Source organism: Rhinichthys klamathensis, unplaced genomic scaffold (genome assembly GCF_029890125.1).
Source record: "Rhinichthys klamathensis goyatoka isolate OS25496 unplaced genomic scaffold, OSU_Roscu_1.1 h1tg000032l_1, whole genome shotgun sequence".
NCBI classification, from domain to species: domain Eukaryota; kingdom Metazoa; phylum Chordata; class Actinopteri; order Cypriniformes; family Leuciscidae; genus Rhinichthys; species Rhinichthys klamathensis.
The window spans coordinates 2,725,518-2,750,050 of record NW_026606581.1 but is presented as its reverse complement, the minus strand read 5'-3'; the positions used below and the strand labels follow the sequence as shown (position 1 = coordinate 2,750,050).

Sequence of the window (24,533 nt, the reverse complement as noted above, 5' to 3'; positions counted from 1 at the left end):
AGCGCTCTGCAGCCGCTGTCCTGGTCATACACGGTGCGTGAGTTTGGAGAGGTCACACGTTGTCTCCAGCTCCCGTGTTTTCACGACCAGAGACAGTCTTGCCAAAAATAATGCAATAAAAGAGTGAGATTGTTTCACATTAGGTAATCAATAATTACTGAATGAGTTTAGCCTAATTTTGAACTAGTAAGTAACTAAAATATATTAAATAATAATTTTAACATGTGAAGCCCTCACTTGTCACCACTCTTCAGGTCTGGTCCATTATTTGAAAGTGGAAAAAAGTGGTCCAGATCACTAGTTCACACAGAGTGACTAACACTTGGGTAATTAGTGATGCATTTTATGACCATTTTCACAGTAAAACAGACAATTGCTCATGCTCCGACACATTAATGTTGTGATTAACAATTAATTGGTAATTCTTTATAATTTGTTACAATTAATAGTTCCAAATAAGGCAGATCTCATTCAATAATTATTGATTACCTAATAAGGAACTGAGATACAGTTCTAAATTTCCGATTACTTAGTGATTAGTTGTTTCCACATTAGTTATTATTAGTAGCAAATTACCACAGTGTTACTGTAGTAATAACATTTTTATCATCTATCTAAATAATAAAAAGGTCATTTGAACAATCATGCGTTGAAAACCTCAGAAACGTTTGAGTTTGATTCATGAATTGTGATAATAATGTATTATTTATTTTATTTATTGTATTATTTATATTAATCATATTAAAATATTTACATACAAATGCTTTTTCCACCAAATTGTTTTGTTTTTCCAGAACTTTTTAGTTGCAAGAAAACTGATTTCTTGTCAAAAATCTAATTTATAATGGCAGTACATCTAATTTATAATCAGATTATCTAAATGTGAAGACAATCTAGCGGCACAAACAGTGCAGCAAGTTGGAACATGAACATGAAAAATGTTTTGTTGTTGCTATGTTAATACTATTTTAAAATTTTTACTGCAACATAGGCTACTGTAATTTAACAAACAGTCCTTTTAAGTTTAGTTTTTTCCCAATTAAAGCAGATTCAAGGCGCTTTACTTTAATGCATATTTACCCGCATAGAAAATAGCTGTGTGGCGACGTTATCAAGATGGCCACCGAGTGCACTCACTTTCTTTTTAAGAGACTTTGGTGAACGCCCATTGGGAGTGCAGAACTAATATAGCGTGAAGCGTGTCATTTGTATTCTCTTTCATTCTTCAAACTCTCATTTGTTTGTCTCCATGCCACCGTTACTTCCCAAAACACTTTCACTTCTCTCTAGCTTTCATGGTAGGTGAAGATGGCCAAGGTTGTTTAGCAAAATATAGCAACTCCTGGATGTGTATGTGTGTACACTATCACAAGTCTTGTGTGTGTGTCCATCTCTCTCCTTCCTCTCACTCTCTCATGACTGTCCACTAGGTGACAGTAATGACACAGCTCATCCTCTGGGGTGATTGACATGGGAAATATCATGTTTTACACATAATACGGGGCACAGCATGACTATATTGTGTGCCAATGGCCAGTTTGTGTGCTTAAATTGATGGACATTATTTACAGATAAACACTAACTAGCTTAGACATATCACATGTTAAACAATAATTAGCTACATGATATCAGCTACATTAGTTTAAAATATCACTAGAATGTTTGTACTTGACTTTGTATTGAGAGATGAACACATTAAAGTGTGTTCTTTGGGGTGGGTCTCCAACTGCACGCCCAACTAACATGAAAAACACCGAACTGGCTTAAATAAACAAAAACCCAGACAAACAGTTGAAACACATAAAAGAGCTGTGAAACTGACACCCACACACACAGGGCCGTGTAGCCGGCGGCCCCAACCACCCTTCTTTGACGGTGATGGGCTTATCAGATTGCACCGAGATTGTGCGTGGCTAGGCTAGTTTGAGGAAACGGTGCATTAATTTCAACAGCTCCTTCCGTGTATTTTCTGTGGAAATGTTAATGTAAATGTGGGCAGCGTTTTTTTGCATATTGTTTTGTTAACTTATTCAGGTGTTGGAGTTCTCTGAATGGAGTGCAGAAACAAAGAGAGCTGTTTGTCTGTTCAGCTACAGTGATCTAAGAAGGAAATCGCTCAGCTACAATGTTTCGTTTGAAATTAGGGTTAATTGTTTTTTACTAGCTAGTTTGAGTTTAGAAATAGCTGGCATGGAAACTGTACCCAGACTATACACTTTGAAAAATGGTTTAACCTGAAAATTTTGTTTTCACTTTGCTGTATTGTTTATGTTCCACATTTGTTTGCAGACTATGCTGCCATTGTTCAATGGAGCGCTGCAGTGATGACGTATTTTTAAGGCCAACACGGAAGTATGCATCACCCTGTTTCCCTCAACAAAAACCCAATAGGATTTTTCCATTGGCTTTTGGATGAATGCAGAAAATGAGCTTTGTGACCAACAAAAGTTTATTATTCTTACACATTTTGTTTTATCATGATAACAAAAGGACCAGTGCCGTAAGGTATGTCTTAGTGATGACGCTGAAGGTGAGATCGTTCGCCAGCAGTGCAATGGTATGCAATGCACTAGTTTATGATCGAATTGAACATGGTTTCTCGAGAGAGAGAAATTGCAAGATCATAAGCAAACTTAAGACGCTGCAGACACATTACACATCACATCAATGTCAGGTGTCTTTACGGGATCTTTACCGGATGTGTGTGAATGCATGCACAGATTCCAAATCACCAGCAGTGTGAATGAACCAAAGTCATCCATCAACGATCCCGGGACAAATCCTAATTTTAGGCATTTAACCAAAAACCCATTGACTTCAGGACGATGGTTTTGCCCTACAAAAATATGTCATCCTAACTCTGTCTTCTGAACTCGTTCTTCTGAGTTCTATTCTACCACCAAGATCTTTGTGGTTCCCTTATTTGCTTATAACTTTTCCAGAGAATGGACTACAACTCCACATATATTTCCAGTATCCTGGTGGTTATCATCAGTTAATGCAAGATTTGCATTTAATTTCCAGCCTTTCGGCTGTATCTCTTGTATGTTTATATGTAGTCCTCAGGGTATTTGCATCATGTGTTACAAATGTTATCATCTGTGAAATTCGATCTCAGGTATTTTCCATCTGCAGGAATGTGAATGCATGATTGTGTAAGGTCGTGTTAGGTCAAAAAACTTGTCAATGACAAATAGGAATGTGATGATAAATCTTTTTAAAAAATCTAGTTCTGAAAGCAAATGCAAGTTTATGTGTTTTTAAAAAAAAAACATATATTGTTTAAAATTATTGACCCAAAGGTACTGTGGCAGTACCATGTTACAGTGATAGTATCAGATGGTAAAACAATAGGCTATTACTTTGACGTTTACTGTGTTACTAAATGATTTCCATATTCATGTTTCATGGTATTACCAGAAAGCCTTTGGTGTAACAGCATATTTTGAGACTAACTTCCATAAAACCTCTCACTAACCATGATTTGAATAGATGCAGGACAATAATGTAATTTTTCTATGAAGAAATGTTTCAGACGTGCAAAAAGAAATATTTAGACCTGTGCAGTAGCCAGATAAAAGCTGTCAATTGAAAGGAAACAAACCTTGGGAGGGAATATGTTTGACAAATTACTTGTAGCATATTAATTTTTTCATCCCCTCTAGTCTTTTCTTCATACACTTTCATTCTTCCTCCTATTAAACACTTTCACCCCAGGTTAGCATATTTGAACAGTGTAGATGAAACATGTAGATGTTTGTTTACTGTTTGATGTTCTCATTTATGTTTTTAATTGCTTTCCATGTTCAGGCATGTATATTTGTACAGTACGCTTTCCTCCTAAAATGCTTTTTTAAGCTATAAAACGAAATTTCTACAATATTAATATATAGTCACAACTAAGGGCCATACACATAATAAAAATACACATTTTATCATAAAAGCCCAGAAATTTAAATTAAAACATTTTGTTAGGCAAAAGTATTAAGTTCTATAACAACATATAGTCCATGGCATGCGTTAACAGTGAAACGTACACTGGCAACGTGTTTTGTGTAAGAGCTATTGACCAATTAGAATCCAGGAGCAAAACTATCAATTTTACTACTTTCTTTTTGGTGATCCCTATGCGCACATGAGAATTATAATTAACAATCATTTGAATCATAAGTCAGGTTTGGCTAAATGTGTACATACTTAGTATGCATATAAGCACAGACAGATAATAGTGAACTTCTTATCTGCATAGCTCACACTTCACCTAGTTTTTGTTCCCCAGTGGTGGAATCTGATGCTGGTGTGAGGTTTCGAGCCTCTGATGGCTAATCAGATGTTCATTGTTAGTCAGGATGACAAATAGTGCAATGCGGTCGTGCCGCCTGTATGTTTAGCATTCCTGTGTCTGTGTGTTTTGAGAAGCCGTATTCACGAGGTTTAGTGAGGAGGTGTCACCGATGATGAGGGTGTGCTCGATTAGCTACTGGTGGAAGCGGGAACGAGGCCAAACCTCATCGCTCTGGACTAATGTGAAAAGGAATGCCTGATACGCATCTCCCAGATTGCCAACCTATAAAGAACTCCCGAAAGCCATCTAAGGAAAAAAAGGTTCAGAGGTGTCCTAATATTGTTGTCAACAAGATTTATACCCGGCAAGGAAACATTTAGTGAATTATCTGCTGAAAGAATTTTTGAGAAGTGTCATGAACGGCAATATGTCGAAACCATCACTACTATTTCACGCATGGTTGCACAACTTGACTTTTCCACCATGTCAAGCCAGACCATTCAAATTGATTGATGTATCAACAAGAAGGATTAGCACTTGTGAAATTATTTAGATATGTAAAAGAACTATAGTAACTGGGTGTTTTATCTCAGTAACACTTAGACAGAGCCAAGCGCATTTTCTGCCTTGTTTGAAGTAACTCAAGTGTGACTGTAACCCATGTAGCTGAAGAGCCAATGCCAACAGCTGTCTTAGTCAGCTAACACTGATAATAGTAATGGTGCTGCTAGTTAGCTTCAGTTACAACCGCAACTTCAGACAGTCCAGCTTCTCAACACTGTACTTCAAGTGAACGCCCCCTTCCCTCACCCGCTAACCTTTTCTTATAGGCTTTTAGGGCAAATCTGCTCACTCAGTCACTGTCTCTGGATGATTGATGACACCTGTGCATGTTGAGCAATCATTTACTGTCACCGCGCTATTTTCCTTTCTTACTTTTGCGTGGGAGCAAAACTCGGGTACTTGCCTGAGCCAAGACCAACTGCAAGATAGCGATCTCAACTGTGGTGATGAATGGTCTTCTATCAGGGAAGATATCAGACTATTATAAATGCATGCTGAGGAACAGTTGCCTGTGTTATCACCTCTATGGACTGTTCTTATCTAACTCTGAACTGTTCTATTAACATTTCCTAGTTAGGTGACAAAAGATCAATGCTTGAGGCAACTCGTAATTCAACAGTGCCTATTTTAAGGTGTGTGCTGGGGTGACGCTGACCGTCTAGTCATCCAGCTGTGAGATTGTGTGTATATATATATATCTATACTGTATATAGGCTAGGCTATATATTCTCTGTGTGTGCCATGTATCTCACATTTCTCTCTGACTGAGAATGTTACACACCTGGCTCGGGTGACTTCCTATACAGTTTGGTTTTACCATTCTTCATTTGGGAAAGCCTTACGTCAGACTTTCCATGCATGAAAAAAGTTCATCATGAAACAGGCATATTGTTAAAATAGATAATGTCACAAATGATAAACTCACAAACATGCATTGGTTTCATTGTTGCAGAGTGTAATTTGAGAAAGCGTCTTGAGGGCAATGGCCTCTCCTTGTCAGTCTGTTTCAGTGCACGTGTGGCTGTTCCCTCGCATGTAACTGCGGGTGTAGACGCCTCGGTTGACAGAAACTGTCAGTGCTATTGTGATTCAGATACAAAAGACACGGAAAAAAATGGAACTCAATGATATGTCACTCACTAAGGCGGAACTAATCCTAAAACACCAACCAGATGGCAGGTCAATTTCTGCCTGAACTTTGACTAAATGACAATATTACATTGGGGTTCAGAGAGAGACTTTCTATTTCTCCACTTTCTCCACTCTCCACTGCACTTAAAGCACATGATCAAACAGTAGCATGTGGTGACAGCTACAGAAATCCCATAGTGCAACTCAACATTTGGATGGGAAAGCCTACAGAGAATTTTGGATCAGAATGGAGGAGGCTCTTGATCATGTTTGATTATGCTCCTCTTGATGGATTACCAGAAACTGTTGTCTCCAGCTGATCATATCGATTCTGTGGTTGCATTTAAAGGTTGTTATTTGCATTACTATTTTAGGTAGATACTGGAGCAGATAATTCCTTCATCAGGAAGTACTGTAAAAAAAAAAAACTGAATCATGTTTTCTATGCAATTGAATTCAGTAAATATTTCCTCAATCATGAAGCTAGCCTGGCTTAAGATCTGATAAGGTGTCTGATCATATCCCTTGCATCTTCATAGTGATGCGCTCATCATAAGAGTTTGTTCGTTTGTATTCAGCTGTCAAGGAAAACATCCAAATAGTGAACGCATGCCCTTCTCCACAACCACCACACATGGCAGAGCTGTCTTATTCTGTTCTTATACCCCAGTGAAAATTATTTTGTTGGGTAAACAACATTATTGAACCTTGCAATGAAGTAGGAAAGTAGAAGAAAGTAGAAACTGCTGAGTTTAACTTTGTTATCCAATAGGACTTTATTGTAATATTTATATACTATTTTTAGCATTCATTTTATTTATTTTTTATATTTTCAGTTTTTTAATTTTAGTTTAAGTTTTAGTAATTTTATTTATTTGTCATTTTTATTTCTGTTAAAGTTTTAGTAATTTTAGTTCTTCAGCTTATTTTATTTCAGTTAGTTGCTTAGACAATATATAATATTGTTTTTCATATAATATTTATTTTTAATATTGGCTTTATTTTAATTAACAAAAACGATTTTTAATAGTTTGTTCATAAAACTACAATACACATTTCCTTTTTTATTATAATAATTTATTTTTATTTAATTGTTTACACATTTCCTGATACATTTTTTAATGGATTCAATTTCAGTTTATTAAAGTATTAATTTATGATGTCCATTTTGCTTACATTTGATTCTCTCTAAATTGTACTGTAACATTGTGTGTATATAATTCACAGTTTATGTGTATATACACACGAGTATGTGTAACATACAGTATATATATATAAATATACCATTTATATTCAGTCAAACAATTTAACATAAAAAATATGTTTTCTATTATTTTGCATTATGTTCCTTTTTATCTCATTAGATTCAGACAGCAAACTGTGGTAAAATATGGATCCTTTGACTTCAGAGTTCAGACTATAGATTCAGCTGTGCAGGAAACACTGGCAAAGAATAAAACAATGATCTTTAAAAGTTCGATATCAAGTGCAAGTTATTTGGCAAGTTATTACTACACGGCCCTAGATTTTTACAAAAAAAATGATCTTGTTCCCATCCAGGGTCGTCGTTAAAATTCACAGAGCCAGGGACAAATGTTTTATGGGTGGATCATCTGTCCTCTGGGTCCAATGAGTAAGCTACCATACTGGGCCCACTGACGACAGCCCTGTTCCCTTCATGGTCCCCATTTCTACCAATACGTTCTTGGCCAACAACATCACCATTATGCAACTTCTTCATTTAGTGGCTTTCTTATTTCAAGAGCACAGATTGCATCCACCTTAACCTTTTTATGTACTTGCTAGTGTTGTGTAGAGAAAGTCTCGCTTACCCTTTCAGTCCCTCCATCTCTTGCCTCCCTCTTGGCGTCTTTTTCCTGCTCCTTTAAATCCCCCATATGGAATATGGCAACGATGGATGTGGTTTATTCTTTGGCCCTCTCACCTTGTTTGTGCATTTTCCCCTCTTTGGAAGCTCTTAGACGATAACTCTTAAGTGTTGCTGCTTAACTAGGGTGTTCTTTTCTTTTCCGCCAAACATGGAGTTCATTAGAGTCAAATGAGTGACAGGCTTTCTCAACTACTCACTGCTTCCTACCTTTGATCCTCTACGAGCCCCTCTTGTACAGTCCAGAGCAGCAACAGGGTTCACACGGGTCCAGGCTTCCTCCACGTTTACCTCAACGTTTGTTGGTCCTGAAAGAACATTCCTATAAAAAAAAAACAGCCCTACAGGGTTCAGCAAAATTCTGAAATTAATGGAATATTCTGGGTTCAGTATTAATCTCAGTCAACTGCACTTGTGGCATAATATTGATTATCACAGAAAATAGTTTTCGACTGGTCCCTCATTTTCTTAAAAAATAAATGCTTACACTTACAATAGCTATAAATGGCCCACATTTCTGGAGAATTTAAAAGAAGAAATGTAATGCTTGTTTCATAAATGCACATAGGCCTACTTTAATTATTCTGCTAAAACTTGATGTAAAGTCATTTTTGTCATTTTTTTATGGTCGTTTTAAAATGTAAAAAAACAAACATTTGTCAACAACAGATTTTTTTTTAAATCCCAGCTAAAATCAATTGACTATTTTAACATTTGTGGATTGTGCCCTTTGTAAGTGCCTCACTGTATTTGTTTTCCTTCTTTTTTTAAGAGAAAAGGAAGGACAAATGGAAACTAATTTGTGGTAATATTATGCGTATGCCTAGCCTGGTTAAAACCAGACCATTCTCAGTTGTAACTGAGTTATGGTCTGGGAAAGCATCATAGACAAATCATTTCCAGAGGGGCGTCACCAACGGACGTCGCGGATAGACCTAAAACCAATCAGAGCGATGAAGGAGATGATGTATGCAGAGCGGCGGAGAAACATCTCCGAGTGTTGTTCTTTGCTCTGTTTTTAACAAAAAGGAAACATTCAAATCGCTTAAAACAGACGCGATAGCTGATTCGAACGAGTGATGTTCGACGGCGGCATCCATCTTTGTAATGTAGGCTACAAAATCTGCTTCAAAATCCCAGCGCTGTCGTCATCGTGTAAAGCCCGCCCCAACGTTTCTGATTGGTGCCGCGATTTTGACGGATTGGAAATGGGCTTGAATGAGCTCTTTGCCAGACTAACTTTCAGAGCAAATCTAAATTTGCCGGAAGTTGTCTGGGTTTTCCCAGGCTAGCGTATGCCACAAGTGCTGTCAATTGAGCTTAACTTGTACTGAACCCTGCAAATATTCCTGTAAAAAAATGTCTTCCTATTCATCAGTTGGAGTTTGAATAGAATTGGCCACACCCACCGGAATTTGAATTAGAATTACAGGAAGTAGTAGAAATTCAACAGTTACTGGCATTCTGGAAAATGGAATGTTATTTTACCTTGGTTTGAAATGTATACTTGATATACATTTATACTTATTTGTATTTAACAAATATATACAGTAGATCAATCTGTTTGTAGGCCTAAAACCTTTTACTTTCAAACATAGCTTTGTCAAACATTCGAAGTTTTTTGCTTAAATTCCAATTTGAAGTGCAGTTTTTTATTCTATGTCCTTCCACAAATTAATTTCAAATTCAGGAATTAAATTGAAATTTGAAACACATGCTCAATTCAATTATGAACAATAAATACCTCTAAAATCTGAGGCAAATAATAGCTTGATAACAATGTTGTTGTCACGCTTTAAAGTCCAATTAAGATGAAAAGAGTCCAAAATGATTCTAATAACAAAAGGTGTGTATTAAAAAAAAAAAAAAAAAAAAAAAAAGGTAATCCACAGAAGAAAGGCAACAAAACTGAAAACCTGCAGGGCTTAAATACACATGGTTCGTACAGACAGGTGTGTTCGTTAAATGAATCTCTCTGGCAACTAATGACTGGCGGGAAACTAGAACAAAGGAAACGATGATGAGCAAATTAAAAGTCTATGAAAATGAAACTAAGACAAACTGAACTGAATGTTATTGTGACAGCTGTTACAGGACCACGTTCTACTTGATAAAATGACTGTAATTAATTCACTGAAATGAAAATGTTTATCAAGTGGTATGGAATTTTAAAAAGACACATCCCTTTACATGACTTTACCGCTCCACCTCAGCTCCAAGTATAGATGGGTCTATTCCTCCAGCTGTCTCGCGGCTGAGATGACTCTCCCAGGCCTCCTTCTCTTTTATTTCCTCAGGATGGATAGAGTGCTGAAATGGAAAACATATGTCTCCTGAGTGCGTAACATTATTTTCCCCTGTGATGCCCTGGCAGCCGTGATTAATTAATGATAAACGTTATTGTGTTATAACGCCTTGGGCGACAGGGAGACTATGACATACCTAATTTCGCCAATTTCGTCTGACTGATGCATCTTCCACAAACTCATATCTGACCTGAAATGAATCACACCACCTCAGCATGTCCTACTGCTAGGATTTGTTTATGAATATGCCACATTCTCTGTTCAAAAGACTCTCTCGTTTCCTGACAGGTAACATGCAAAAAGACAACACAAGCCTGTTTCTATCACCTTTTGTCATAATGGTGGACTGCAATTCCTCTTTGGAATTTCTCTTGATTATTACTTTCCTGGAAAATCCCCAAGGAGGCAATGTCTTGTTTATTATGGACAATACTTTTAATGGAAGAAATTAGAATAGGACCATATTTCTCAACAGCTGTGTACACAAAGAGGAATCTGTGAGGGAAACCATTAAAGTAAACGCCCAAACGGAGCTGGGAATTGCGATAGAGATGCATAATTGCGCCTCTAAGATCACGTTCACTGTAAAAAATGATTTTCATGATTTGTTATCACAAATTTTACGTAGATAATAAATGTGGTTCAGATAACATAATGTTTTTAGTTTCTATTTATTAAACCAATCTCCCTCGTTGTATTAACTCAAATTTTTTATTTCAATGAACTCTAATTTTAAGGCAACCAGGTAAACTTTTTTTAAAGTTAAATCAACAATAATTTTTCGTTTTGCGACAAATTGCACTCGTCAGACACCCCGATATGTTTATTTACAGTTACCTTGAATAAAAAAAATGTTCTATGAACTGTCTAGCGCAAAACAGATACTGACTTGTGCTGTTAACTATTTACATAACTTGTAGCCCAACACAGATAAGGTTTCAGCTGTTGTTCACTGTCTCTTTTAAATGGAACCCAATCTGTGTGGTAACAACATACAAACTATTCGCCATGTTTTGTGGTGTGAAATCACCTATATTCAGCATGTTAAACATCCCTCACCCTTTCTGTCATGGCTTGAGCGCATATGAACTGGAATCCTGGCATTAGGAAGGCCATTACGGCAGCCTTACAGTGGGCCGGTCCAGATAAAATAAGATTCGAAAATACTTTGGGATTTTACGTCCATCAGCACATTGGAACCGAAATAAAATGGATGATGGTAATGACTTGCAGGCCAGGCGAGCGCAACGTCCCACATCTCTGCATGGAGGCCATTTTGTTGCCAGATCCCTTACCGCACGCTTGTCAGTTGCAGTGGAGTGGCAAGGAGGCAAAAACAAGATCAGAGTGACGAATGTGGCTGCTGGCCAAGCAGCTCCTGTCGGATGTGAGTTCAGGGGACTGTTACATAGGGATTTTTGAGGGGAAAACCCTCTGTCTACCAAATACAGACACGCAAACCACACACATGCACCCAGACAGACGGTGAATGGAATCACACAAACATCTGTCTTTTTATTTGTATTTACAAATATATGGATCGTGGTGTATAATACATCACCATTTCAACGTGGTGAAATATTTGTGGATTAGGTCTCGAGAGACTTTGCACTTGGCAGGATCCTGAAGTGTTTGAAATGAAGCTGTGTTTGGGATGATTATGCTGTTAAAAAATCACTGTACAATGCAATAAGGCTTGAACGGTCTTGAATGAAATCGGATTATACTGAAATATTTCTTAAAAAGCTCAGTGAAATATGACAAGAGAGAGTGGAAGAGAAGGAAAGAAAGCTTGGCATTTGGTAATGACAGCTTAATGGCCTGTGAGCGAATAATAACATGTTCGGTTGTGCTCGTGTCCTGTTTTAATGACTGATTTATGTCGGTTTAGCAGGGCAGTGTTATAATTACTTGTGATTTTTGTCCTCTGTAGGTCTTGTGGAGATTTGCTTGATGCACCCGTTGGATGTTATGAAGACCAGGTAAAAAAAATAATTCATCATGTAATTGTCTTTCATTCCTTGCTGTTCTTAATGCCGGGATTCTAGGAATTCTCTGGCAGTAGCGTAATATTTCCGTGGAAAATGAAATGCATCATTTACTCATTCTCCCATAATGTTTAAGTAATACTTTTTAATGTTCTCAAATTGCTCACATACTCACCTCATTATTTCACTTAATTACATCCATTGTTTTGATGTGGTTCTGAAACTGAAGTAGTATATGTGAATACCAATTGTGAGTTGTGAACCAAGGTTGCTCTAACAAAACGGCACTAAGTGGTGATCGTTTCCATTAACGGCTCTTGCACGTTCATTCTACTACATACTATGACAGTTTTCTTAACCTTAAGAAGCCTAATATTTTATACAGTAATGTCTACTACGGCCTCTAAATTATCAACATGATCAAAACTTGTTGCACACAATCTACTTCATGCCTCTTGCCCTCTGATTGATAATTCATAATTTGTTAGTAAAGTAATTATACTTTTGGCATAGTTCTAAAAATCAGGTATATATTTTTGCTGTACAAATCTTTAATGATTTTCATAAAGTAAACATAAGTATAACTTTTATATTGTTTCAAAATTAACATTTACTGGCCTGTGACAACTTGGGTTTACTTGATTATCCACACATCATTTTATAGAAATATGTTAAAATCTAAGTTTCAAATATGATACAATTACAAGAACATTTTTCTCTCAATCATCATTGCAGTGCACTTACTATAATATGTTTTGCCCTCCACAATTAAAACCACAGAGCTTTGATCATATAAATAAGCATTTATTATCATCTGACTAAGATATGTGTTGCAAGTATCTTACAAACAAAAATACTTTTTGGCGATATAAATAACAGCAACTGCACTGAATATATTTGCTCTGTTTGGCTCTGACAAAAATGTGTGCCCCCTCCTCCAGTGTGAGCACAATATTCTCACTATTTCATATAATACAAAACATAATTAACATAAACACTTCAAATCAATAAAAAAAATATATAGATTTCATATGTCAGGCTTTACAGGGTTAAACACTTTTTCAGTGACACTGCAACACCTCTTTTGAATTTACATGAAGTGTGACCAGTGTAGTCTGATTCCCGAGCGAATGACTGTAAAGAGTCGGTCCTGTAAAGTGAATCATAAACCTACAGTATAGTGCTGCCAGTTCAGTTCAGTCTAGTCTGAATCACAAACTAATGACTCTAATGAGCTGGTTCTTTTAATTGAATCAAATAACTGAAAGTTAAATTTGGGGTTCCTTACTGGTTGTTCATGTCACAACAACATTATGCGTTTGTTTGGAGTATGTTATGAAAATAAATTAATGAATGTTTTGTTTTGTTTTAGTATTGTTGTTTAATATTTAGTTATGGCCAGTTATTGTATTTTATTTATGCACTAATAATAATAATAAGAATGTTTAAAAAAATGAACTATGAATATATTTTAAAAAATCACTATATTTTAGAATTGGTTTGAATTTATTTATTATTTAAATGATATTTTTTGGCAATTTAATTGCATTTCCCCTCCCAAAAATATTTCTTAATTATTAAAATAAACGTTAATGGAATCATTACCAGGAACTAGAATCATTAAATTATTTCAATTTCTCATTCCTAATACCAATCAATTCTGAATATTTTGGGCGGCAGTACCTCTTTCACTCTGTCATGCAAGAAAAAAAAGGAATGTTGAAGAGAGGAAAAGAGCAAATGAATCAGCGCCCTCCCTCACACTGGAGTCGCTCAGTATGGAGTAAACAGGTTGTGGCCCGGTACTAAACCTTTACAGCTTCTGGGTGCCCTGCCAAGACCTCTGGCTCTGTGACTAACACCCCTCACACATACACTATGAAGTTTCACATTTTCTGCTACCGTTTTCTGGTAAATAAACCTTTTGAGATGATAATTAGATATTTGTACTTTAAAGAGGAAGTGTTTCAAAGTGGCTTGTTTGTGTTTCTTTGTGTCTATTTGCGGCTGTGTGTCTGTATGTACACTTGTATGAAGCGACATTCGATACTCTAGAGTCCTGTAGAGTGATTTAAGATCTAGCGCTGCTAGTAGAGGGTTTATTACAGGTAAGGCCACAGTTAGGCCGCTCTCTCCTCACACAGGGTCAGGGTTAAAAGTGCACTCTCTATTTCCTTTGTAATGCTCTTCCTCAAGAAGTGATAAAAGGCCCGTGTAAAGAGTGCCAGTTTTATTTATTTGTTTTCTGTGGGTTTTTCTGTTAGTGTGAGTGCAAACAGTCAACTGCTTAACGTATGTGTGTGTGGCTCGCATATGTGCCCTGGTTTTTCATAGGCTCAGATTGAGAGAATCGGCCAATCAGATATCTGCTCAATTTCTGTTCATCTAAATTCTATAACCCATAATGCAATAGCATAATCCCATCTATCTATCTATCTATCTATCTATCTATCTATCTATCTATCTATCTATCTATCTATCTATCTATCTATCTATCTATCTATCTATCTATCTATCTATCTATCTATCTATCTATCTATCTGTCTGTCTGTCTGTCTGTCTGTCTGTCTGTTTCTGTCTGTCTGTCTGTCTGTCTGTCTGTCTGTCTGTCTGTCTGTCTGTCTGTCTGTCCGTATCTATCTATCTATCTATCTATCTATCTATCTATCTATCTATCTATCTATCTACCTGTTTGTCTGTCCGTCCGTCCATCCATCCATCCATCCATCCGTCTGTCTTTTGACCATATATCTATCTGTCTGTATGTCATTTGACCATATCTATCCGTTCTGTGTCTTTCATTCTACCAATTGTCAATCTGTGATTCTCTTATTCTATCTGTCATTCTCTTTCTGTCATTCTATCATTCTATCATTTTGTTGATCTGCATGTCTATCCATACCAATCTACAAACTACGAAACTTCAAAGCTTTTTTTTTTAATTGTTTTTGAACTTTGAAATAAAGCTTTGTAGAGGTTGTGTGTTTCGTACAGGCCAGCACTACTAACTAGTTGTTGTATTACTTGTGTACCACTTTCTCCCTCCCTCTTTCTTTCTCTCTCTCTCTCTTGGACTTTCAGTCACACTAAAGCAGGCTAATTGGGAGAATGAAGGGTTAGTAGAGCTGAAATCTATTAGCATAGGTCTCAGAGAGTTGCTAAAGCACAAATGCCCAGCACACCTCCTCTCTGACGCTAGCTGCAGGAATGGCTCCTATTAGTGACTGGCTGCCGCTTTAATGTCCGCTGCTCCAAATTAGATGCCAACTGGAGAGAACAGTTTTTTTTTTTTTCCTCTCTCTTTTTCAACAAGCCGCCTTAGTGGAATCAAAGGCTTTTTTTCTGAGTGGAACCTGACAAAAATGTATACTTGGGAATACATATTTACCCTGTGCAAATGAGGGTACTGGAGCCATGTAGAGGCGGAGACAGGAATTAGACGACTGAGGGGGCCGTCGATCTCAGAGACACACACACACACACACACACACACACAAACTCACAAACAAACATCTGGAAGCAGATCAGGAGAACATTAAGAGGATGTATTTCAAGGCCATGATTGTTTGTAAGGTTAAATCAATGTTTACTTTAAACTCTTACTACCATTCTTCATACGTGTTTATAGATCAAGCACTTCCAGCTGGAAGCAAAATTATGGGTCGTCCTCTGACCGTCATAAGTCTCCGCCGTATATTCAGATGTGAACAGTCCTTCACAAATAAATGTCTCTTAGAAGAGGACAGGTCTATGTGCCACTTATATTCATTTGCGTTCAACGGTGCTCATTTCTTGGTTGGAATGTTGACTTTTTTTTTTCAAAGGGGGCTTGCTAGGGTGAAAGTAGGGGGATTGGGGGGTTAGTTAGACTTCTAAGGAGACAGTGAGACTGGAGTTACAGCTTTTCATTAACCTGGAAACCACCTAGTTACATGGTTCATGGGCTGGTCTCAGCTCACTTGGAGGTAACAAAGGGTGTCAGGCGGCACTTTCGGCAGGGGGCGGCTGCTCGGGGCACCCCATCTGACTCTGATCATCATGCCGGCCGCCCTGCCGCACTCATTAGAGACCAGAAATGAGCTCGCATTGCTCTTGTTGAAGAGCTCCGGTTACGCCTCCTCACCCCACCCCAAACACGCCCTTAGCCCCTCCTACAGTCTCCGCTGTTGTTCTTTTTTGAAAGGGGGAGGAAAGTTTGTTTTGGAAAATAAAATGTAATATGTGTTTGCTGTATTGATTTAGGACTGTATGGAAAACTAATTCATTTGTAATATTGTGTAATAATTTAAATAGCTATATTGAAAAGTAGTTATTTGCATGATATATATATATATATATATATGCAAACATTTATATTTGAACAGTGCCATTTTAATGATTGATTAATTGACCCTAATGAGTATATTTACCTATATATACACATAAATCAATAATTTAAAAAAAAAAGTTACATTTTTATTTTTCAGTTTTTTTGAAAAACCTTCAATATTTTCATTTCAAGATAATAAGAACATTATGAATTAATATAAACATAATATAAATATTAAATATTTTATTTATTTAAAAAAATATATATAAGAAGGAAATGTTGGGGTAAGACAGTTTTTCAAACATTCAAAAATAAAGTTTAATTTATGTATTGATTTATGTCTATATACATTCAGATTTAAATTGTTATAATAAATAATGAATATTCTTTTGATATTATATTAAAATATAACAACTATAATATTAAACAGAAATTTAAAGACCTATTTCAGTGAAATAAATCACCAGCACTGAGCCTGTCAGTGCATCTTTCCATGTTGAGCGATCTAACATGACTCTTGGCCATCAGTCCATAGTTTATCTACGTTTCTCCACTACTGGTGGTGATTAAGAAATCCTAGAGTTACCTCCTCATGGGAGTCGCTATGATGAGACAACCTTCGTCAGGTCCCAGCATGCTTGAAAGTTAGCTTCGCCAGGGAAGGGGGGCTGGAAAGGGATGTTTGACGAGAACAGTGAGAGATGACGTCCTGTCCCAAACACACGGGTGACGCTGAGAGAGGAGCCCACAAGCTTCCACCCCCGACTGGTGGCTGAACCCTGGTGCACTCTTGATGGAATCCCTCAAGCAGCCCTTAAACAGCAGGGCTCAAAGCTCAGAGGACTGAGAGCCGATCCGGCCCAGTAAAGCAGCACGTCGCTCAGCTGTGCTCCAGTGATCTCTTAATCCTACCCTGCCCTGGCTGACGGCCCTGGCGACGTAAACTGAACGCAGGTATCCGACCGGGGCTATCTGTGCTTAGGAAGCCGGCAGTCCAATCACATCAGTGGTCGGACAGTAACTACTCACAATTCCAGTGAAAGAAGTCAGCAGAACATTGGTTGTGGCATGTTTCATTATAAAGGGGAAATCTGAAGCCAGTCCAAAATAACTCAAGGCACTACTCTTTGTGGTTAAGAAAGGGAATTAAAAAGCTTTTATATTAGTGGCTTACCACTGACATATTTTGGCCAAAATCTTCACCAGGGTGTACAGAGTACAATATTGACTGCTAAACAAATACACAGGAGAATCAGGTGTACGTCATTTGTATTATTATTTATGGAGGAGTATAGATATTAACAGTAACGATTAGATTGAGGTAATTAATGAAGACGTCATATCAAAAGTTCTGGTTCACTGAGACTAAATTACATTAAATGTGTGTTTATGTGGAATGAATGAAACTTGGCACCAAACTACGAATTTTCATCAGAGAAAGGTTTACATACCTTAACGAAAGCAAAATTCCCTCTTTTCATTTGTGGGCTTAAATATGTAAGGGATGTTTTTACTTTCCTGGAATGGAACAATGAAAGAATAGGAGTGTGATATCGTGACATGAATATATTACAGTATGATGGTAATATTGGTGTGTTAGTGATAATAATAATAGTTGTAATAGTAGAGCTTTTATAATACTTTGCTGTTTGGTAGGTATAGTATGCCTATAATAAACACTTTCCTGTTTTGTTAGCATATCACGTTTCACCCAAAAAATCAAAACCTATATGACTATCTTTTTTTTAAACAGTGAAAGTGGGATACAGTGTTGTTTTAGACCCCTTTGGCTTTCATTGCACAGAAATATTTTACAAAATAGATTTGTGTTCTGCAGAAGAAAGTAAGTCATAGAGGTTACATTGTTGGGTGAACTAACCCTTTAAAGGAGGAACAAGAGTCATTTAAAGACCAAAATATCTTCTTTTTTTTCTTCTTCTTTTTTTTGTACAGGCAAGCTCCACTCGCACTTCCTTCAGAAAATGTTTGACATCAGACTCTAGAATTGAACAACTAATGTGCTCATAGAACAAGTACCAGAGGTGTGACCTCCCGCTGATGTGACTGCCATTGCACATTATTACCTGGTATTAAACAGGTCTGCTTGAAGGAGTTGTCACAAACACCCAAATGCATTATGTTACAAACATACTAAATAAAGACAAAAATGTCCCAGTGTGCTGAAATGACCCGTTTTAGAGAAGCAGTAAAGTGCCTGATGAAAACTCATTTGTCTCCCGTGTCTGTCAGACGCCTCACAGCATCTGTGACCCACTCCTTCAGAGTTTTGTTTTGCAGCGGTCGTGTTCCTACCAGGCAGGGGGCGAGAGGCACAAATGCAGAGTTGTAATTCAGAGACTCAGGTTTCTGTTGCTGAAGAGCCAGCGAGTGCAGTATTGATGACACTGTCCCGACCGTCTGTGTAATACCTGCCAGTCTCCTGCTGTCTAAGGAGTCTCTACTGTCCTCAGCCAGCCATTTCCTTACTTCAAAGCAACCAAGAAACCTGACTGAGATAGATTATACATCTCCCAATCTGATATGTCCAGTTCAGCAATGTTTGTTTGGATGATCAGAAAGAGTAAACCTTAAATTTCAATCATTGCACTCAATAGGTCTGACTAGTTGTTCAACTACTGACTAACCCATTAACTCTTTTTTACAGTAACACTTTAAAAAGGTTAACTTTACGTTAATGTTATATTAACATAAGATAATGAAACTAACTTACAATGAGCAGCACTTTTAGACAATTTCAAGATTTATAAATCAATTAAAACATGAACAATGAATAGTAGTCTATAGTAATAAATGTAAGGGTTACTTCACCCCAAATTGAAAAAAAAAAAAATCTTCATCATCCTCATGTCGTTCAAAACTTGTATGCCTTTCTTTCCTCTTTGAAACACAAAAGAACACTGTACGAGAGGAGAAAAACGGAAAACAGAAAAGGTGATTTTCTGTCAGGACCTTTCCTTCAACCCTAAAACACAACACATTGAAACATCAATACAGAAAATTATTTTATATTAACAATACATTGAGCTGTATTTTTACTTTTCTTGGAGATAAAGTATTCTGAAGAATGTTGGTTACCATACAGTTTTGGTTACCATTGAAAACACTGAGACATTTCTCAAAACATTATTTTACGTTCAACATAAACTCATTCAAGTTTGGAATGACATGGAGGTAAATAAATTATGAAAATGATTTTTTTGGGGGGCCTTCAACAGGAACTAATAAATTGCAGAATGTTTTTTATTCTGATACCTAATATAATAACTAATGTTAGTGTAAAAATATAATTGATATTATATCAATTGGTGCTTTACTAAGCTGTTACAGTCAATGCAGTACAGTGAACCATTTGAAATTTAACCACTTTAAAACACCGCTACAATTGGACAGATTTGGCCATTGCATCATGTTTGACCATTGTATCATTGAAGCTTGTCAAGCCAGAAATAGTGCAACTTTTATAAACATATTCTGTTCCATCCATTGCACTCCATCTATCTGATGTCGTTTGAGATGATGTGTTTTATGGAAAAGCTTTGTAAGAAATGTGTCCAATTGGGACAGTTGAACCCGAAACCTGAATCTTTATTCAGAGCTTCCTTAGGACCATTCAGCCAACTAATTGTGCAGATAACCAACTAATTAGTTTTTTTTTTTTGTCGCTTTACACATCGCTGATCAATGCTTATGGAATGTCTTAAAATGTTGTGTCTCACTTTGGAAGTCAGCCAGAGTTTGGGGCAAATCAGACTATGAGAGGGGACCATTTGTGGGATGTCTAACTCGTCATCTTGAGGACGTCAATGCCCCCCCCCCCCCCCCCCCCCCCATCTCCTTGGGCCCCAGTCACAGTGGGTCCAGTTGGCCTGTGGTGCCGCTGAAACCCAAGCTGTCCTATCCCAGACCGAGACCTGGAAGCATGTGGTGTCACAAGCGCCATGACTTTATCACTTCCCCTTTGCCCCATCTTCCATTTTCTCTTCTGCTTTATCTCCTTCCCTCCAAAGGCTCAGCTTTATAGGCCACCTCCAGCCAAGGGCCCAGTGGTATTAGCCTGGAAAGCCAAAAGAACAGAGGAAAGTAGCTACGTATGTCTATCGAGAATTTAAGAGAGAAATGTTCCTGTGGTTTCCCAAAAGCATTGCATTTCATTGGTTTTACGTTTATATTCACCCCGCTGCTCAAGTAAATGGTGTTTTGCTTGCATACAATCCGATTAATGTAGTTCCACACCACTGTTTGATATTCATGAGTAGCATGATCACAGACGGTCGATTGGTCCTTGCTGTTTGATTGGATGTCGGCATCTGCCATATTGGAGCATTTAGGTTAGAGAGGTTTTACCTCACGTACCATTGCAATGGACGTCTGCCATCTTTATGATCCTGCTCATTAAAATTAACTGTCTGGCTGTAAAAAATAGATTTCCTTTTAATGCTGCCTTCTGGATTCTCTTATGCACCACTGATTGTGTGTAAAAGAAACCTTGCTCACGTGTGTGTTTCGCTTTTTCTAATTTTACTTTCATTTCAGCTCTTGATGAAAGTGTTGTTGGTTCAGAGGCAGCAAATGGAAAACATATTAACATGGCTAAGAATTAAAGACTGAATAATTGAAAGCAATAAATACCATTATTAAGAGATTAGCTATAGTGATATTTGTTCCACTTCTATTCTTGTAATTGAAAAACAGTTAATTGTTCATTCGTTCAGTGATTGAAGAAAATATGTTGCCAAAAATGTACTAGTATTAAATGTAAAATAATTTTGCAGGTAATTTTTTGCCTTGTGTATACCACATAATTTTTGGTTATCATTGTACCAGACTGGAAACATAGACGTCAATATCAAATGCCAACTGTTTAAAAATGTTCCTGCCACAACTGCAGTCACACAGTTTCAGTTGTAAAAAGGAAGTCCTGCAAAAGTTATAAATGGCACATTTGCAGGATGGTTTTTCGCTTATGGGACCTTGTTTATCATAGGGTTGATATTTTAGTCATAAATGAAATAATGCAGTTCCCACTCCATGCTCCATTCTTTGGGGGAATACCCCTATATTTAACAAGGCAAATTTAAGAGACCTTTTTAAAAGTTTGGCCTGGCCCTTAAAAAGGCAAACCCATCAGACTCAAGTCTTTTGATCAACCCAGTAACCTCCCGGCCTTCCCACAGGGCTTTTTTTAACACCATCATTATTAGGCCTCAACCCATCAAGCTTGTCTTCCAGCGGGGCACAGCCCCCCCTGTCGGACCTGGTACGGGGTCTGAGAGGGGACAAGGCCCTAGTGCTCGGCCTGGACCTGAAACACTTCACTCCTCTCTATAAAAATACAAAGAGGAGGTGTTCTCCTGCTCTTTATTCTCATTTACCTTCCTGTCAGAATGTTCAGAGTTCGCATTTTACAGGGAGTTTGGGGTCAGGTGGAGATGGTAGGGTTATTTACCCCCTGGTGCTCATTTCACCCGTAGAAGCTCCATGTTGGCCTTACCTTCACCCTCACCTGGCTATCCAAGATGGTGCTCTGGTCCTATTAAAACAGAGTACAGAAGGTCATTGGAGGTTTTTGATGAACTCACAGATATCGTCACCTGCAAGTATATCTTTACTTTCTAGGTTTACTTTAAAAGGGATTCTGAGAGCTGGATATTTTAACAAAACCCTTGGGCTTTTCGCAGTTCCTCTGTTTGTTGACTTTACAACCGGGAGCCTGGCTGCAAGGCCGACTGAATCAACCCTTGACTCTTCTTCTCTAGTCTGTGAACTCTTTCGATATAGGTCTCCAAATATGTCTGAATGTGCACTCCTAATTTTCTGGTTAGAGAGTTCATTCAAATACAGGAAGGTTTACCTTATCTACAGCTCCTTTTCCATTCCAAACATCTTCCAGAATCTGGGTGACTCTTTCTGAGAATCCAGAGGCATCTTCTGCTGCCAAATCTTCCCCATTATCTTTCACTCCCCAGGCCGTGATATTTGGTCCAAGGCTTTTATGGCAGGGTAGGCAAGGGGCATGAGGAAATGAGGTGACCCCGAGGTCAACAGCGGAGTCAGGCAGCTGAAAGCGGACCGTGGCCCTGCCACCTCTGGGCTAGTGTGGGTTGGGCCATCCCAGTGTACTGCAGAAATTGAAACTCTGGCATTGGTGGGACAAGGCCGTCTTCATTCCTTGACCTTGCTCTCATGTGCCTTTAATTAAGACTGATTTAAATTTGTTTACAAGCTCCACTGATCTTAAATCTTTTGGTTCGGTGCCCCATCCTTTTGCGTGCCCCAATCCCTGCATTCTCCCTCACTTGACTGCCTGCCGTTTCAGAGACCCTCTTTTCTTCTTTCTCTTTAATATGGTGTTGGACGTTCATTTATGATGCTTTTTTAACTGGTTCTTAGGCACGGGTTACAAGCTATTTGGGAATCTACAAAATTGGATGCTGGGGACACCCCTCTAAGATGTTAATCTGTTGCCGATATGAAAGGCTGCTCACCTCAGTAAACCCCCTCATCCGATGGAACCAGGGCACTTTTATGGTCCCATCAGGCACCCGCCTGGATGACTTACTGCTGACCTCTTGACCTGGCAGTCAAAGCCATATGAGGAGAATCTTTCTCATTCTATGTCTTCCACTCTGAGTTTGGTCTGGGTTCATCTATTTACACTTGGAGGGCAAAGGTTGATTTATTTATCGTCTCTGTGTGCCCAAAAAGATACCCAACCTGAACCACTAGTAAATTGTTGTGGCATGTCAGCCTATAAACAAATAATAGTATGTGGTGTCAAAGTACCAAAGGCCCTACAGTTGCTTTGTCCATTTCTTCCCGCTAAAACGTCTATATTGCATGAGGAGGGGAGCAGTAAATCCTTTTTTCCCCAAACTTGCGCTCAGCGCTGGTACCACGTTAAACATTTACATGGTTCAGTATGGCCTTTATTAGGGTGTTACTAGCATGCTTGTTGCTACAAAAACATCTCTTGACCATTTGTATCGTATAAAAAATTTACACAGAACTGCAGAACTGTTACCAGCAGGTTATTAGCATGTTAGCGGCAAAGTTAGCACCTACAAGGTCTATGGCTATAGAAGAAGCAAAGCTAATTGGTAAGGATGGGTTAAGTAAATGTTTGACTTCTCCGCTGTGCTAAAGGGACCGAGAAAGTCAGTTCCGCCTCTAAAAGAACAGAAGGTAAGAGCAGGAGAAAGGAGCGATTTGGATTTTGACAGACGTCTGAGACTTGTGTCGACACTTTGTGCAGATTTGCCAGTGTCCCACATTTCTTGCACACAGATAATTGATAGCATATGGTGGTCATGCTCTATGATCTCTGTCATTTAAGCAGAGGAATGTTGAACATAATGTATGCGTGGTAGTGATGTTTTCCAGAATTTATGAATTCTTAATCATTATTTTCCTTGTGGACATTATTTTGGACGATCTCAAATGTGATGTGTAGCCATTACAAACATGAAATATATTATGTTTAGAGGGAGAATATGGTAAAATTATGTTATGAAAAATAAGTTAAAAGACTTCTGATGTAATAAAATTATTTGATGGATGGATGAATGGATATTTATAATTTGGATTATAAACCAGTATTATGCTGTCCTTGGAACAGTGCTCACTGGTTGGAAAAGTTAGTTTAATATTTCTAAAATAAAGGTTTGTGAATTAATATTTATTGTGAATCTTGTCTTGTGGTTTTCAGGTTTCAAATCCAAAGAGGGAAAGGTGACCCAAATAGCTATAAAGGCCTTGGAGACTGTTTCAGAACTATATATCGCACTGAGGGGTAAGTTATAAATGCCTGTCTGTCTGTCTATCAATTTATCTTTCTGTATATTGCCATCCTATTCAAATATCTGTCGATCTCTGATGTCAACAATTTCATGTATAATTTCAATTTATATATATTCTATCAGCAGTACCATGCACCAGTCCTGCCTCAATAAGTTCAATGTGAAATAAAACATGACCAAAACAAAATATATATATTTTAGGAATATTTAGGAAGATGGTATAGTCTGAAAATGCATCTTTTACT

The 24,533-nt window shown here is 37.7% G+C and overlaps 1 protein-coding gene across 1 annotated transcript in view; it reads left to right on the top strand.

Annotated features, from left to right (window-relative positions):
* Nucleotides 1-24,533, top strand: part of slc25a21 (solute carrier family 25 member 21) — a 101,127-nt gene that overhangs the window by 59,089 nt on the left and 17,505 nt on the right. The window contains exons 3-4 of the mRNA XM_056245572.1: nt 12,108-12,156; nt 24,198-24,281. Of these exons, the coding sequence (XP_056101547.1) occupies nt 12,108-12,156; nt 24,198-24,281 (133 nt within the window). The remainder of the gene's footprint in view (nt 1-12,107; nt 12,157-24,197; nt 24,282-24,533) is intronic.